The sequence below is a fragment of the Zalophus californianus genome, chromosome 9 (genome assembly GCF_009762305.2).
Source record: "Zalophus californianus isolate mZalCal1 chromosome 9, mZalCal1.pri.v2, whole genome shotgun sequence".
In the NCBI taxonomy this organism is placed as follows: Eukaryota; Metazoa; Chordata; class Mammalia; order Carnivora; family Otariidae; genus Zalophus; species Zalophus californianus.
The window spans coordinates 90718742-90737788 of NC_045603.1; the positions used below are offsets into that span (position 1 = coordinate 90718742).

Genomic DNA, 19047 nt, shown 5'->3' on the forward strand with positions numbered 1-19047 from the left:
ATCCTTGGCAATTGTCTGAGGGCTCTCTATCCTTGCACATGCCATCTTGGATTAATTTATATTATACTGGATTCATCAATAGCCTGTTTTTTTCTCACAGATGTCGATTCTGCTCTCCATGATGGCAAGTAGAGCGAAGAGGCTTTTATCACAGTGAAACTGAATGAAAGGTTAGCCCAACCAGTTTGTTTGTTTGTTTGTTTAGAGAGGGAGGGTGGAGAGCAGAGGAAGAGGGAGAGAAAGAATCCTAAGCGGGCTCCACACCCAGCTCGGAGCCGGACACTGGGCTTGATCTCACAGCCCTGAGATCATGACTGGAGCTGAAATCAAGAGTTGGATGCTTAACCGACTTCACCACCCAGATGCCCCAGCCCAACCAGCTTTGGTCCCAGCTCTAACAACATCATTCTGATTCAAACAAGCCCTAACAATCTGTGTGCCAAAGCTGCATGTTTCTGTAAAGTAGAATTAATATGACTTCTCTGTATACCAAATGAATGCCATAAGGAAACATAAAGTGAGTAGAATGAAAGTTTTGTGAAATACAAAATACCTGCAATCAGTTATTACTGAAGTGAAATGTTATTTTACTTCTCTGAAAGGTAAAACTTGCAATATTATTTTCAATTTTGAGGTCTGTGGTTGCAGTGTGGTTTGATGAGTATCTATTGAACATCTGAAGTAGGCAAGGCCTGTGTGTTAGGGGAAATTGGAAGAGCTGAAAAAAACGCAATAATGTGATTAGTAGAATAGAAAATTAGTAGAATAGAAAATAGACTTTTAGACAAATGGATAAAAAGGTGAGGTTATTTAGTTTTCAATTTTAGTTTTCAGGGGGAAAAAAAAGGCTGAGTTCAGGCCCAGTATATACACATTATCTTATTTTCAGAGAGGAACAATAGAGAGGCAATATTTCACTTAATATTTAGATGACAAAAGGGAAAACCTTGCTGATTCCAAGAAATAATTTCTATGGAAACTTGCCTTCTCTTCTTGAAAAGTTTAAAGGGCCTTTCTAAAGTGGTTTAGGTAGTCCACATGGAGGCTCAAAAGTTCATGATATATTTGGGAACTATCATGATTTTCACTCCTACTCCTTTGTAGTGTGAGTATAATTGTATCAGCTCATGATTTTAACTCATACTCCTGATCATATATCAGCCATAACGTAAAAATAAAATAAAATAAAATAAAATAAAATAAAATAAAATAACAGTGAAGGTGGCAATAGGTTCACTGAATGCTACTTTGGTAAGACCTACCTTTGAACTTCAAGGAAGATTAAAAGAAAACAAATGAGTTAGAGAAAGCAGCTAGGACCCAAGAAACACAGCTTCCTGTCATCATGAAGCTGGGTAAAAGAAAGGCATGGGGAAAGTGAGCATAATCTTTAAGCAATTCCAGTTACCTAAAAACAAGTTTTGAACTGATTTTTATATCCATGGAGGACAAAATCAGACATAACAGTTGGAATGGATAGGCAGGCAATTTTTTCTTAATAGAAAGATCATACAAGGTTGGAAGCTGATGATCTCTGCATTCCTAGAATTGAAGTATGGATAGCTGGGGAAGAAGAGCAGATTGCCTGCAGTGAATGAAATTGAACTTGTGGTTCTCAGTGGGAGGGTGTTTCTAAGTTTGCAGGAATGTTTTTAATAGTCACAGGGAAGGTTGCTAACTGGCCTTCTGTGGGCAGGAAGCAGAAGTGCTAGATGTCCTGAAATGATCAAGAGAGCTCCAAACGGAAAAACTGTCCCATGTCCTCCATCTCACATACCTTTATAATGTCACATCAGTATAGATACACTATAAATATAACTGCGAGTACTTTACAACATGATAATCTTGGAAATTTTTTTCAAGAAGTTAGGTAAAATAATTTAGAAGAAAGTTGTCATGAAGAAGAATTAGGGTGTAAGAGTTTTCTAAAGGCACATCACTGCCAGCAATGCTACTCAGGGTGTCTGAGCTGCTTATAAAACACCCTGGATCATGCTTTTCTTCTTTTTTATTTTTTTATTTTATTTTATTATATTTTATTACTTTTCTTCTTTTTTAAAAAAGATTTTATTTATTTATTTGAAAGAGAGAGAGGAAGTGAGAGTGCACATATAGGGGGGAGGGACAGAGGAAGAAGGAGAGACTCTGAAGCAGACCCCATGCTGAGCGCAGAGCCCGACATGGGGCTTGATCTCATGACCCTGAGATCATGATCTGAGCCAAAACCACAAGTCGGCTCCTTAACCGACGGAGCCACCCAGGCGGCCCTCCCCCTGGATCCATCTTTACTTACAGCTGCACATCTGAACATATGTAGTAATGGTGACAATTTGACACTTTTATGAATAGGCTTAGATACAGAGTCAAATTAGCAGACGTCTGAAGCAGTGATGTCAATAAGTTGCATTAAGTGTTTTGAAAATATTTGTATTGCTATTCTCTATACTTTTCATTTTCGAAGTATGAAGAGGAGACCTCTGCTGTGAAAATGACACATTGAAGTGCATTTGTTTCCAGCTTGCCCCTCCTACACTGAAACTACCCCACAACTGTTTGCCAATCTATTCTCTTTTGCTTGCTGCTGATTATGGACTATTATCTCTGGGGTCCCTTTATGTATCAGAAACTAAATGTATTCTTCGCTACATGGAAAACTGTTGAATGTAGAAGATGCGTTTTGTGTTAAACAGTGTCACTTCCTAGTTGTATTATTTCATAATATAAATAATTTTGATGTGACACTACACAATAATTTCTAGCTCATTTGCAAGAATATTATACTTTCTTCATTTTCCATCATCCACAGCCCATTATTTTTCTTGGCATGTTCTCTTTTACTTTAATGAAGGTTATTTTACTCTTTCTCTCATCATAGGCAAATATCTCTAGTCTCTTATCGTAACACTAGGTTTTATTCAAGGGTCCACCTGTACTTATGCTTGCTCAGTTATTTTATTCACTTTTTCATTTACTTTTATACTTGTATGGAAGGACCACTGATTCCTTTGCATCTTGTAAACTCAAACTTGTTCATTTTAATTATTTGTAGTCACAGGCAATTTCATTATGACTTACAGAAGAACTGTATCTGAACAAATACATAGGGGATCTATACAATTTTGTGATATATTTTTTTCTTTTATCTTGGTTTTAGATTAGAGTTAGGACATTATATCAACATAAAAAAATCAATATGTGGGTTATTTTATGTATGAGTTTCAATTTGAGTTATTAAAGAGGGCATCACATTATGCTCCTATGAGAAGGAATGGTGTCTGATAGGGTTGAGAACACCATATTAGATAATCTCTAAAGCCTTGTCTCCTCTAAATTCCTCAGACTCCTTGGTTTCTCTAATCTCACTGAGGATGGTGAATCCTCCTGTCTCTCAGCAGAGTAAAAATTTCTTTTACAGAAACTCATAATAAGTTGAACTTAACTCTTTTAGTAGTATACATGTTTATTTTACACTTAAAAGAGAGTGAGCCATTTTTCCGTTATTTCACTGAATTGCAAAGACACGACAAATCAAGAGATGCAAACTCCAGTTCTCTGGACATGATATTGTCAACACACACACACACACACACACACACACACACACACACACGCATGTGCATTCTTCTTACCTAGCTTGACAAGTCGGAGCATGGAGGTATTACTTCCTCGTTCTGTGCAAGCGGTTACTGAGAGGTTGTAGATATCTCCTGGAGGCAGGCTGAGAATTGCAGTCATGACATTGCGTGTGACCTGCAAGATCCATCAAAATCGAGGGTTTAAACTTCTAATGAACTTGAATACCACTCCAAACAACGACAGGACTATAGCAGGCATTCCCTCTCTGTTCTGTGTAATCAATCTACAGTTGATCACAACCTTATGGATACTTTATTTCCTTTGAAAATGATATAAATTCCTCAGCTGAGCCAAATGCAAGGTAGCTCTAAAAATGCATAATACCTATCAGAATATTTTTTGCAATTAGTTTTCCTTTTTCTTTTAAGATTTTATTTATTTAATTGAAAGAGAGAGAATGAAAGAGAGAGCACGAGAAGGGGGAGGGTCAGAGGGAGAAGCAGACTCCCTGCTAAGCAGGGAGTCTGATGCGCGACTCGATTCCAGGACTCCAGGATCATGACCTGAGCCTAAGGCAGTCGCTTAACCAACTGAGCCACCCAGGCAGCCTGTAATTAATTTTCTAGTTGGAATAGGTATTCCTCTGATATTTTTTCTCATCTTCACAGCAAATTTTAAAAAAGGCATTTGCTGGGTTGCTACTGATGTGTACATTACTCAGCCCTAGTTGGGAAGCTCAGAAGAAACCTAGTCATATCTATAGTCACCTTAATGAAAGATGAAATTTCCCAGTCCCCCCTAGAGCTAGGGGGGACCATGTGACCCACCTCTGACCAATCGATTGTCAGTGGAAGTCACACGGGCAGCTTATAATTCTGTCCACACCCAGTAAGTGTTGGGCTCCCACATCTTCTCTTTTACTCTCCCCACAGGCTAGAATATGGATCATTATAATGACTATGCAGGTTCACCTATGCAGATGACGACTACACCGTGGTAGATGGAACAACGGGATGGAAAGAATCTGGACCCCTGGATGATTGATACCTTACAGCAGAGGTGCTCTGATAGTCCTGTGCTAGCACGAAAGAAACAAACTTTATTTTCTTTGAGCCACAATCTTCGAGTTTGGTTTTTTGTTGTTTTATTTTTCCAGTAATTTAGTCTGTACCTTAACTAATGTAATGTCAAAAAGTTTAATAAAGCAGAAGAAAAGAAATCAGTATTTCCAACATACTCAAATATTTAGGCATTGGTGATACATGGAGAAAATTTTAAAACATATTCACTGTGGTTTTCTTGAAAATGTTTGACATCCTGAAGGAAAAGCTCAAATCCTAACTTTAAATATAAATGAATTACTAGTTATAACTAGTACAACTCACTGTTAAAGAGTAAAAGGTAAACTCTCTGAAAAGAAGAATTAAAATTTTTCTTCACTGTCCTATCATCGGAGCCTAAAACAGTGCCAACGAGCGTAAGACATTTGTTTAATGTTTCAATAAATGTTTGCTTAATGGTTTTCAATAGTTTATGTAAATGAATGTTCAGATGCCCCATACTGGGATTCAAAGAAACATACACTCTTTTTAATTTTCTTCTTTCCTTCTGCAACAACCATCCAGTGTAGCATTCTAGAATGGGAGAGGTCAGTTTTGTCATCACCATATGTCCAACTGATATATAACAGACTGTTGAAATACTCCACAGATGTGATTTCTGGAGCAACTGGGGCTAAAGGAAAGAAAGAGGTGCACTTTAGTTTAAGAGACTAATAATAATTAAAGTACTTCTCAACAGAGCATGAAATCTTATGTGGAGTTAATTTAGAGAATTAAAGTTCACACCATATGATGGTCCTGGGGATCCCTGGACCTCTCAGGAGTATGGTGAAGGTTGGTGGTAAAAGGTGGACACTTGTTTCCTGGGGCCCCACCTTGCATGGCTCAGACACAAGGCAGCCAGACCCAACTGTACCTGAGGCTATCTGGTCTTTTATACAAATTTCACAGTTACAAGATTCCTGAAATGTTCACTTCTTTGAGTACACTTGTTGTATCAATAAATTAATAGTATAAGGCAACTTATTTTCTAAGCAGTACTGGAAAATTTGGGGTCCTACAAAAGTAATTTTTAATTGTGGTGTAGCAAAGATGTTTATGGAAATAAAGGACAGTAGGGTCAATGATTAGAGGGACAGAAAATAATTATTGTTTCTTTTTTTTTTTTTAAAGATTTTATTTATTTATTTGACAGAGAGAGAGACAGCGAGAGAGGGAACACCAGCAGGGGGAGCGGGAGAGGGAGAAGCAGGCTTCCCGCCGAGCAGGGAGCCTGATGCGGGGCTCGATCCCAGGACCCTGGGATCATGACCTGAGCCAAAGGCAGACGCTTAACGACTGAGCCACCCAGGCACCCAATAATTATTGTTTCTATAAAATAATAAGGCAATATCATTGATCGTGCCTAACCAGCGCTTTGCAAAAAGCGGGCTCTAACTAAATGTTGCTGAAGCAAGTAGCAGGGGAAGGCAGGAAGGGCTCTTTGCTAAATTCTAACACTGAGTTTATTCATTTTTTAATTTTCTTACACATTTAAATTTAAATTATTTCTAGTGGGGAGAAGAGTTCTTTACAAGATTTATAATTTATGAGCTCTGAAAGCGTATTTTAATTATTTTTTAAACTAACTGATAATTCTGAAGATTTTTAGGAAACACATTCACAGTTGAATTTAAAGTCCATGTGTATGTTGGTTTGAAGACAAGCCGGTGTTCCATTCTGAGAGAGAGCACAAAACCAGCTGAAATATTTGGAGGAGAATTTCCATAAACCATGAAGATTCATTTTCCTCAAGATGCTACTAGTACTCACAGCAAGCATTCATAACTATGCTTTCAAGAACAATTATTCACTGAAGAGATTTGTAATATAGAGAGTAAAAAACATTTCTGTTTCAGGGTGCCTGGGTGGCTCAGTCGGTTAAGTGTCTGTCTTGGGCTCAGGTTTTGATCCCGGGGTCCTGGGATCGAGCCCCGCATCGGGCTCAGTGGGGAGCCTGCTTCTCCCTCTCCCTCTGCTCCTCCTTCCCACTCTCGTGCTCTCTTTCTCTCTCTCTCTCAAGTAAATAAATAAAATCTTAAAAAAAATTCTGTTCCATGTGAAATTGGAGTAATATTTCTATATGTTTGACAATAAAATCTTGAAATACCAATAATGTATCTAGCAAGTAACACAAACCCACATCCTATTTCAGAATAGTCTAATAAAAAAATAATACCTTTAGATTCTTTTCTCTTAATATATTTCTATGTACTTCATTATATGTATGTATCTACACTTATATTTCTTCAAAGGATATTTTCTCATGTCCTAATTCTAGTAAGGGCAAGAAATGTATTTAAAATTGCGAGCCCAGAAGTGTATAGCTCCCTGCTCACAGGTATTAACAAAGTTTATAGATTTTTATACTCTGTATTGTTGCTTTAAAGTGTAGCATATTGCTGAACGGCCACAAGATGTCACTATTTGTTTATTAAACATTATTTGGTACACTAGCATAATTACTACGCATTTGACTTGCAGACAAAGTTGCCTAACAAAGACAGGGGACCTGAGATCCTAATAAATCACACCTTATTCAGATATTTTATTCCTATATCCTTTTATATCACCCGATTTGGCATTTTGGCTCACAACTAAAAACATAGGTAAGAGAAGTATGCTATCCTTGTTTGCTTTAAACTTGAAATGAGGGAAGAAAAACAAAATGAGACAAGGCTAAAATTTCAACTGGTTTTTAAAAATAAGTATAAAAATAAAAGTCAGCCATCATATATATTTTAATAGTGATTTATATTACATAATTTCTCACACTACCTGTGAAATTCTATTATACCCATTTTATAGATGTAACAATTGAGACTGTCTGTGTTAATATGCTTTGATGAGACCATGAACTACCAATGTCAGCATGACTTAGGAGATTGTCCCAGGAAAAGATAAGAAATTCCCAGAGATTAATTTATTGGAGATAATAGACTGCTCACCTAGGCAAGTAGCTCACTTATTGACCTTATAACTATCCAGATTTGCTGGGTCCATCACCTTTACCAGATCCTGGTCAGTTCCCAACTTTGAAAGGCACAACCCCACCACTTGAGTCCAGAACTCCAAATCCTGTTAATTTTTCATTTCTGATGTCCCTCTTGAGAGACACTGCAAAGAGCCCATCGAGGCAGTTTTCTGCCTTATTGCAGTGAGTTCTAATACACTTGGTTTTGCTCTATTAGCCAGTTGTTAGGTAGCATTTTGAATTCTGCCAACGAGAAAAGAGAAGTCCAGGATCATTAAGATAATTTGCTCTGAGTTCGACAGCTAGAATTTTGCAGAGCCCAGTCTGCTCAAATCAAGTGTTCAGATGCAAAGTCTGGGCTTTTTCCAGACATCTGCTCTGTCTGAGAAGGAAAGAGTATTCTCAGAGAGGCAATGTCAATGAAGTTAGGCTGTATGAATTATTTATATGGTAAAATTTAATTAAATTTAAGTATGCAATTATTAATATAGTCAAGAAGCTAACACAGTACTTGTCACATAGTTGGTATTTTCTAAGTTTTTGGTGTTTTTTCACTTTTCCACTCTAGCATTACTGTTAACATCTGGCTAGTTAACATCTACTGTTAACATCTGACATTGGCTAATAAAAGAAGGGGATGTTCTATGTACGTTGATAGTGTAAGAATTCACATGATTAATTTCTTTTTTTAAGATTTTATTTTTAAGTCATCTCTATGCCCTCTGTGGGGCTTGAACTCACAACTCCAAGATCAAAAGTTGCATGCTCTACCAACTGAGCCAGCCGGGTGCCCTCACATGATTAGTTTCTTTCCATTTGCTTTCATTTTGGTAAGGTTTGAGGGAGTAAAACTAAATGTCCAGAGAAGAAAGTATTTTGCTAACATTATCTTTCACCTAGACATGTTTTTCTCATTTCTTCTCTCAGCATAACTCTGATTAGAGCCTGGTAGTCCAACCAAAAGTTCCTGAAAAATCTTAGTGCAAATAGGGTTCAAAAAGGATTAATGTTTCTTTGATGAATTTTCCCTTCCCGTTGTCATCTCTGACCACCTCTGGTATCTCTGTTATATGATAATGAGCTAACAGTTGTTTAAGTATTTAAACTTTGGGCCACATATTTCACTAATGTATTTTTTTTTTTTAAAGAGGGAGGGGGTCAGGGGAGGGGCAGAGGGAGAGGGAGAGAGGGAATCCTAAGCAGGCTCCATGCCCAGAGTGGAGCTCGATGCAGGGCTTGATCTCACAACCCTGAGATCATGACCTGACCCCAAATCAAGAGTGGAATGCCTAACCGACTGAGCCACTCAGGTGTCCCCTAAGTGACGTATTTATTTATTTTTTTAATATTTTTTATTTTTTTATTTTTTCCCTAAGTGACGTATTTAAATGGAAAAGAATAATAGGTATCATTATCATATCCATTTTACACTTTAAAAAGCTGAGGCTTGGGAAAGTTAACATGCACAGTTTGCACAGGGTAAATGGCCGATCTGTGATTCAAACCCAGGTCCACCTGTCTCCAAAGCCTATTCTCACTCCTGCAACGGACAGCACTGCCATCAGCCTGTGACCTTAAAAATGGCTTAATTAATAAGGAGATGAAGGCACTCTAGCAAATATAATCATCAAATGGCTACAATCAATTCATCTCCGTGTGAAGCTAAAAGCTCTATCTGCTACAAGTCTATTCCCATCAATTCCGAATGGGGCACATACAGGACAGTAACTCAGGATAACAACATATTTTAATGTTTAAAGACTATCATTTAAACAAATAATGAATTTACAGAATCAAGCATACTGTCGTCCGTGGAACTGATGCTCGACCAGTGCCGGGTGAATAACTCGAAATTTCTGGAGGTGCTTCTCTTCAGAAACTCCTCAAAACGGTCCTCTCTTCCCCCCGGAAGCAGTTCCCACACACCACTCACCTGTTATGAAGCTGATGGTGGAGCTGTCACAACAGCTCAATTCCGGGTCTCCCCATGTTACCATGGTAACTCGAAAGTTGTAGTACCATGCTGGCAACAGATTGGCTATCCTCTAAAAAGAGCAAGGAGACAAAAGACTAAGGGGAAAAAAATCATATTTTTGGAGTAGAGTTATTTTTATTAGGTCATGAAAATAGTCAATAAATAATCTTTATTTTTATTTCTGTGCCTTTTTGTATTTCCCAAATTTTCCATTTCCGGACTGAGGTAAAGTGTAAATAGAATGATATGCAAACATAATTTTTTTAAAGATTTTATTTATTTATTTTTGAGAGAGACAGAGAGAGAGAGAGAGAGCACAAGCAGAGGGGAGGGGTAGAGGGAGAGGGAGAAGCAGACTCCTCGTTGAGCAGGGAGCCCGATGCGGGGCTCGATCCCAGGACCCCGGCATCATGATCTGAGCCCAAGGCAGACACTTAAACGACTGAGCCACCCAGGCGCCCTACAAACATAATTTTGAAGAAGTGATTCATAGGTATAGAGTCAAATATTTCCAATATTGGTTTCGTTTTGCAGTCTCCTAAGTTGTCTTACACATATGAAATAATACTTATTTGTAAATGACCGTACATATGCATCCCCTTATTTCTAAGAAAATTGGCCTCTCACAACTCCGCGTTCTCCCAGTTTGGACTAGAAGCATGCATCCTTGTTGGGGGGCAAATATCAGTCTTCAGCTGGGTAGAGGGCAATTGTGTACTTCATGCATGACCTGTAGGAGCCTGCACTTTAGAAATTATTCCAGTCTCAGAAAGAGCAATCTTCACCTGCTCTCTTGAAAAGCATCTTCTAATGACCTGACATTAGAGGTATTTAAAGGATGTGTAGATGTTAAGAATAGTCATCATTAGCATTAAATGGTGTCAACTCATTATCGAATGACTAAAGGAAATTTTTTTGTGTGTTTTCCTCCTCGGGAGCAGAGAGAAACAATAAGCAGTTTATAGCTCTAGTAAAATGTGGATATGCTCAATTAGGGGTGAAAGCTTGCTTCACATAATTATTTTTTTCTCTCTCTCTCTCAACCTCTCCCCAAAACAAAAATAGTCCAGAAAGTAAAAACAACTAGAAGAATTTTGAAAGCAGTAAGCCCCCCGTGTGTATTTACAGGTAACTTTTTCTGGTACATTCGGTAGGGAAAGGCACATTTGTTTACACGGGGACGTGTGACAGCTACTTACCACGGATGCAGTCAAGGAGACAGTCGCTGCGATTTCATAGTACGTTGTCCACTCTGATGTCATCGTTGCAGGGTTGAAATAAAACATTTCAACTACATATTTTCTGAACACTCCTAAGTAAGGTCTGCTCCAACTCAGGACCACTGCCGTAGGACCCAAGGGATAGAGCATTAAATCCTTTATCCCTGTTGGAACTAAGAAGAAGTGGGGAGGGATTAAAAAAAAAAAGAGCCAAGAAAGAATGTTTAATATCTTAGCAATGGCTTCAAACTTCTTCTTAATAGCTAGGGTTTTCGCTCTTCCGATACTATCATTGAATAAATCATATTCACCTCTGGTGTTATTTTTCCTGAGCTGTAGATGCTAATGATATTCCCCTGGTATACAACGGTAGTCATTTATTACTCTGAGTGTAGAATATTGAGTGAACAAGTAGGGGCCCCCCATATATGATGATAATGATTTGGACCTGGGCATTGGACCCCTGCCCCTCCCCCAACAGTACTCTGATAGTTATTCTCGAGGCTGGCAACTTACCGATAGCAAATGTGACAGGATCTGAAGGGGGTCCAATCAAAGGGCCTTTTCTTAGGTACATCACGACCTGGTACTGGGCACCAGGAACCAGATTTTCAATAATAGATTTGCTTGAGTTCACCTTTAAACCAAACACCCGATATGATTTATTTAGAGCTGGGCTTTCATAATGTGACACAAAAGCTGATATCATATTCAGGGCTCTTTGTGGAGCCACAGATGCCTTTGAAATCCAAAAGCCTTTGCTCGTTCTGGGAAGGTCAGATTTCAGAATTAGGATGATTTATAGTTTATGTGAACACTGAAGGGAACCCAGAACATTCAAATTGTATGGCTGGATTTAATAAGCCCCGTGAACTGCTTTATACCCATCACTGTCAATTTTAACTATGCACACTAGAGACACATCAGCCCTTAACCATAATCAAATCAGCAATACCATAAGGGGAGTCTGACATCCTAAACCGTAGTGTCAGCTAAAAACATACAAAGATCAGTGCAGCAATGTCTTCAGTCTCTCGTCACTTAGAAGCATATAATATCTAATTATAGAGATGGAAATGACCTCAGAGATTATCTGCTCCAAATCTCTCATTTAATAGATCAAGAAAGTAAAGTCAGGAAATGGCCAAGGTCACATATTTAGATTCCGCGCCGGGGCTGGAAGCCTAGTGTTGTGACCTCTACAGCCTGCTACAGGCAAGGCATGGGACTAAGCATGGGGGGACAGCAGGAAGCGCTTCTCCGGGCTATTGTGACCCCATAAAATAATGTTGTAGGAAATATTTCTCATTTAGATGAGCTCTTCTTTGCTGTTGTTTAAAAAAAGGGGGGGGGCCTGGGTGGATCAGCTGGTTGGGTGTCTGTCTTCGGCTCGGGTGATGATCCCAGGGTCCAGGGATCGAGCCCTGCATCGGGGCCCCTGCTCAGCGGGGAGTCTGCTTCTCTGTCTCTCTCTTCTTCTGCTGCTCCCCCTGCTTGTGCTCTCTCTCTCTCTCTCTCTGTCAAATGAATAAATAAAATCTTAAAAAAAGAAAACTTTTGGTTCAGTAACAAATGTAATATAGAGAACAATAGAACAGATAGATGAATGAAATGTTCTTACTAAGGTTAAATGTTGGTGTGCACGAGGATTGATGCTTCAGCTTACGGGTCAAGAAGTGTGTGACTTTGACCTTTAGTGCCTCTATAATTAAGACAGTCTTGCTTAGTAGAAAGAACACAGGCTCTCTATTCAGACTGCCTGGAATCAAATCCTGACTCTACTCCCTTGTAAGCATGGGAATTTATTTATAATTTACTTATAATTCTTCCCTTGGCTTCCTGATTGGTAAACTATAGATAATGCTATTCTATACCTCACAGAGTGGCAAGGATGCTTAAACTAGAGTATCAATAAAGTTAACTCATTACTCAGCAATTCTTTGGCCTCTGGGGTACATGACATAAAACTGCTGTGGAAAGGAGCATAAATCAATGAAGAACAGTATTGTTGGCAGTTTACGTATGCTATAAGTTTTTTTTATTAAGCTTCATTATAATTTTAAGAATAAACACAGAATTGGTGATATGATATGAATTTTAAACCTTTTTGATACCAGAAACTGATTCTACACAATTAAATTTGTATAATTTGAATTGGTAGAACTTGCTCTAAATGTAAGTGGGGGGACAGGCACACCATAATTTCTTTACCAATAACTTGAGCAAAATAAAATTAAGTTGAATGAATACATTAGCATTTCCCTCCTGTCTTTCCTATTTGCACTCATATCAGAATTTTTTACCCATGTTTTCGAAGGTGAATTCTGCTGGAAGCCATCTAGTCAAAGTTGGCCAACTAGACATCCTCATCTGACGGAACATTTCCTGAAGAGACAGACTACAAACAAGACATGTATGTTGTGGAAAACTAAGTAACACTGTCTTACTGCTTTAAAATAAATTTTTAAATGATAAAACTAATAATGCTCACAGTAGAAGAGCAAATGACGTAAACTGGCAATTTTTCTGTCCTTCTCCCCTCATTCCAAACATTTTGGTGGGCAACCTTCCAGACCCTCCTGGATACGTATAGACATAAATAATAATAGACATAAATAATATGATATAAAACCATATAGGTGTTACATTATTAACATCGCTCCCAACTTCTCTTTAAAACTTAACAACACATCGTAGACATCTAGGCATACCCGTGAATGCTAACTTAGCTCATTTAGAATACTTAATCACTCATTTAGAATACTTAATCACTCATTTAGAATACTTAGAATAGCAGGGCAGAAAATGTGTAGACTGCTTTAGGGTGGTGTTAAAGTTTCTTTGGTTGGATAATATTTTAAGCAAGTAGTTGATTCTGATTATTCAAATGACTGTGTGAAATCAGAGCCACTTAAATATGCCATCATATTTAATACCCTGAGGGTATCATGCTAGTGAAATAAATCGGAGAAAGACAAATAGTGTATGATTTCACTATGTGGAAACTAAAAAGCAAAACAAATGGACAAACAAAACAGAATAAAACTTATAGGTAAGGAGAACAGAATGGTGGTTGCCAGAGAGGAGAGGTTTGGGGAGGTGGATGGTATGGGTGAAGGGGGTCAAGAGGTACAAACTTCCAGTTATAAAATAAACAGGTCATGGGGATGTCATGTACAGCTCGGTGACTATAGTCAGCAATATTGTGTTGCATATTTGGAAATTGCTAAGAGAGTAAATCTTAAAAGTTCTCATCACAAGAAAAAAGATTTTGTAACTTTGTATGGTGATGGATGGCAACTAGGCTTATTGTGATGATCATTTCGCAATGTATACAACGATTGAATCATTATGTTGTTACCCCTGAAAGTATCCTCTACATCACTTACACCTCAATACAAAAAATAAGCCATCATAACAAATTCACCCTAGGGACATTATGCTCCTTTAAAAAAAGATTTTATTAATTTATTTGCGAGAGAGAGAGAGAGCGTGAGTGGGATGAGGAGCAGAGGCAGAAGGACAAGCAGACTCCCCACTGAGAACAGAGCCATCACCTCTGACCTGGAGCTCAAGGTGGGTTTAAAGGTGGGGCTCTTCACAGGGCTCCATATGGGGCTCCACCCCAGGACCCCAAGATTAAGACCTGAACCAAAGTCAGACTGACGCTTAACTGACTGAGACACCCAGGCGCCCCTACTTTTTTTTTTTTAATAAAGAATCAACCGTGTGTATATACATCAGACTATTTTAAAAAACGACCTCGGTAATAAATAATAGATAATAAACACCAACTCCTTCCTGCCACCTGGTTTTGGATATTTGCTGAGCCACCAGCTTGTATCTATGCTTCTATCCCCTCCATGCCCCTTGCATTTATCCTGGATCGCCTTGGGGTAAGTAGACTGTAGGCAGGCAGGAGAAAAGCCCCTGAATACTACTTACTCAATAATATGTATTTTATTCTCCAGAGGATCATCCCACATCCGCTCCCCCAATTTTCAACCCATTTTTGCATTCCACTATTTCCTCTCTCCCATTCCCAATGGGCTTCGTCTCCATTTGAGAGAATTCAGTTCAGCCCAATGCCCCTCTGATGAGGCGCCAGACCTGTTTCTCCCCAGCTAAAGAAATAGGAGGAAAGATGTCCTAGGGAGCGCAGGAAATACATGACAGACTGTTAAATCACAGGGCACATACATTGTCGGAAAACACTTAAGGGACCAAGGCAGGTCACATGTAAAAATAAATATATATACATATATTATATGACTTTCTTAATCCTGAAATTTATGATTGTGTGTGTGTCTTTTTTTTTTAAGATTTTATTTATTTATTTATTTGACACAGAGAGAGAGAGAGAGCACAAGCAGGGAGAGCAGCAGAGGGAGAGGGAGAAGCAAGCTCCCCACTGAGCAGAGAGCCTGATGCGGGGCTCGATCCCAGGACCCTGGGATCATGACCTGAGCCAAAGGCAGACGCTTAATGACTGAGCCACCCAGGCACCCCTGTGTGTGAGTCTTTGGAGAAAGTACTGAAAGCACATTTGCACAATTTGAAGAATTGACCGGGTCCTTTATGTATAACACTGATGGAGCCCATACTTGATGTTCAACATGTATTTATTAACGAATAGCACTGAGGTGGTTGTTAGGAGGCATACATCACAAAACACCCTTTTCTACAAACATTTGCATGCCAACTCACACATGAAACAACAACCAGACATGAAGAGCATACACATGATGAGGACAAATTCAAATTAATGGGTACAATGTACTCACACGGAAAGCTAGACTCTAAGCGTTGTGAACTCAAGGTTCAAGTCAAATTTGTTTTATTTCTAAGATGTAGCACAGATATCAGTGGTGGTGTCAGAAAGAGTAGTGACACTAGCATTGGGTCTCATAGATGATCTAGGTGATACGTAAAACAAGGATCCTCTGGTATAGTCAGTGGTAGAAGCAAAGTAGGGACAGTGAAAGTATAAAATAGTGAAACATATTAACCATTAATACAATGGTCCCCGCTTATCTGCAAGGGATACGTTCTAAGACTCCCAGGGGATGCCTGAATCCATGGGTAGTACCGAATCCTATGTGGACTATGTTTTTTCCCTATACATACATACCTACTGTAAAATTTAATTTATAAATTAGACAGAGTAAGAGACTAACAATAACCAGTAATGAGAACAATTACAGCCCTATACTGTAATAAAAGTTATGTGAATGTGGCCTCTCTCAAAATACCTTATTGTACTACACTCACCCTTCTTGTGATGATGTCAGATGATAAAATATCTACGTGATGAGATGAAGTGAGGTGAATGACGTAGGCGCTGTGACCTATTGTTAGGCTATTACTGACCGGCTGCCGATATATTGGAGGAGGTCACCCGCTTCTTGCCCACGGGTGACGACGGGAAACTGAATCCGTGGAAAGCAAAACCATGAATGAGGCAGGGGGCACTACTGTATGTGCTTAGCTTTAGAATCACTCTTATTTTTGAGCTGCATCTTGAATATTAATTCAATCCAGTACCACCGAATACAGAATTAAAGAAATATTATTATTTTTTTCTTTTTGGATAATGGTTGCTTTGGGAAATAAGCCCAAATCAGACTGATACTGGTGATAATATCTTCTGGATTCTTTTGATTAATGGCCAGTTTTTGAGGCTTCTTTTTTTTTTTTTAAGATCTATTTATTTATTTGAGGGTGGGGGGAAGAGAGAGAGGGATAGAGAGAATCCCAAGCTGACTCTGCACTGAGCGAGGAGCCTGATGAGGGGCTCCATCTCACAACCCTGAGATCATGATCTGAACCCAAACCATGAGTCAGAAACTTAACCGACTATGCCACCCAGGCACCTCTGCTTTTCAGACTTTTTAAACTGATATTTCCTCATCTAAAAATTGTGTGCATGTGTGTGTGTGTGTGTGTGTGTGTGTGTGTGTGTGTGTGTGGTGGGGTAATGGATAATGTTGGTATAATAACAAATCTTCAAAATGGTCTTGTAATTGAGATAACACCTCACACAGTAGTCTAGATCCTGCCCTCCACTTTAAATATTGGCCTCTTTGTCTATAACCCTTAACAATTTCATGTTTGCATTTCAAGAAAGCATTGTGAAAGTGCAGAGACCAGCCTTTTCTGGCTCATTTATAATTTACAATTTTTATCTGTACTGTTAGCCTTTGGCTTCTATGCAAAAGATACATAATTTTACATTAGATGAGGGGTGATGAAATGTGCCTTGGAGCAGTCAAGTTCTGTGTCATGTTCTGTAAGAGAAACACGTTTTTCTACCAATGTAATGAGTCAGCTGTCTTTCCTGTGCTCAGGAAGGGAAACTTCTAAGCTGCACAGTGAGTCGTGATTACAGGTTAATCCGTTTAGCCTATATACTCCTTACTTTAAGTCAAGGGGTAGCCTCATCTGCAAGTAAGGGCTTATCTCAACGCTCTTAAGCCTTTCTAGCGCTCCAAAGGCCATGATTCCTGAATTCCTCTTACCAACTTTAAAGTTTCTCACTCTTTGAACTTCCCTAAATGCCTAGTTTTTGTGGGATAAATGGAAACATTCCAAAAAGCTTTCATATAGTAAACATTGTTTTTGAGTATTATATTTCCAGTGTATGACACACGAGTTGATAATTTAATTTTTTTTGCCTTTAGGGAAGGAAATTTGTGTTTGCAAGACACCAGGAATCAGTACATTTGATCCTATGAAAAAATAAAACCAGGTTTTAGGAAAATAGTGCTGGGCTCCAGGCTCCCTTGTGGATACTCAGGGTGATGGAAAGCATGGTTTGCCCTGGGGCCCATGTGGCAGGCGTTCACTCAGGACTGATGGCTGGGCGCATGAGCTCATTCTGGTAGCCATTCCCAGAACTACTGATTTGCACCCCATTTCCGAGTGCCCCTTTATGCCCCCTTGGCATAAAGTGAACGGGGAGTTTTTTACTTTAGTACTTTTAATTTTTAATTATTTTTTCAGTGAGCATGAATTATTTTTATAGTTCAAGCAACAAAAAAAGAATAGAAAAAGTAAAACAAACAAACAAACAAACAAACACAAATTCCCCAGAACCTTCTGCTTGCTCATCTCCTTCCCTGGAAAAAGTTTTTCTGGCCAGTTTCCAAATCCTCTTGCCCCAGTCCATATTTATTCGTGCTCAGCTCTTTATTTCCATGAACTCTTAGGGCCTCTCCATCATTTACTTTTAGCCTTGGCCTGATTTTATACTCTGCGGTAATTATATGCTCACTTATACGTTGTTCTCCCTAGATTATAAACTCTGCAAGAGGCAGATACATAGCAATTATCTAGAATCCCAACATCTGTCCCATCTGAATTCCTGGCACATCGTAGGGGTCTTGAATGAGGTGTGAAAATAAAAGGAAGATGCTAGTGCCCAGAGGGGGAGGGAGGAAGAGTGTAACTGAAGAACCAGGCACACTCATTTCCTGCTCACACCACGCCCCGACCCGGGGCAAGACCCCCGCGTAGCCTCTTGCAATGGCCTCCTGTAGGCCTTGACTGAGCGAGCTCATCAGCATTTTTTCCTGTTCCTTTACCTGAGTGCAGTACTGCTTTTCTAGCCTCTGGCTCTCCTTCTGTTTCTGGCAGGTGAGCGACACCACAGACACGATGGTGCCGTTGTAGTTCTCCTGGGACGATGTCCAGGACATCAACGCGGTGGTTGAGCTTAGAACGTGGACACTCACATGCTGGGGCTTCTCAGTCAGTTCTTCCATCCACTCTCCTGAAGGGCCTAAACATGTCAAATAAGAGCACAAGGGAGGTTTCATGCTGAGCTGGTGGAGATAAAAGAGTCAAGTTTTCAAAATCATGATGTTTTCCTTTCGCCCTTACACAGAGAGTCAAGGTTAAGACGGGCAGGTGGACCGGCACGGCTCTCTGCCCCCTGCCTCTGAGTTTATTCCAGTAGATTCTTCACCAGAGAGAATCTACTTCTCTTTTAACGCAGAGCGGGTGTGGAAGTGGGGACATTTCAGCAGTGTTTAGAATTCCTTTGCTGTTAGGATCTCTGGTCTCTAGAAATAATGACTTGGAGATTCAAATTAGCCTCGACTGCCATCATACGAAAATATTTTAAATTTGGTAGCAGCGGGATCAAAGAGGCGGAGTGCGACTATATTGAGAGAAGAAATAGGCAATAGGTTGGCTCAATTA

General features: G+C 39.3%; 1 protein-coding gene across 3 annotated transcripts in view; it reads right to left on the bottom strand.

Moving 5' to 3' along the window:
* PTPRO (protein tyrosine phosphatase receptor type O) overlaps positions 1–19047 on the bottom strand; it is a 239175-nt gene that overhangs the window by 65615 nt on the left and 154513 nt on the right. For all 3 annotated transcript variants that reach the window (XM_027594901.2, XM_027594902.2, XM_027594903.2), the window contains exons 7-12: positions 18429–18625; positions 11362–11482; positions 10825–11018; positions 9584–9695; positions 5159–5310; positions 3630–3750 (exon numbers count right to left, since the gene is read on the bottom strand). In XM_027594901.2, the coding sequence (XP_027450702.1) occupies positions 3630–3750; positions 5159–5310; positions 9584–9695; positions 10825–11018; positions 11362–11482; positions 18429–18625 (897 nt within the window). The remainder of the gene's footprint in view (positions 1–3629; positions 3751–5158; positions 5311–9583; positions 9696–10824; positions 11019–11361; positions 11483–18428; positions 18626–19047) is intronic.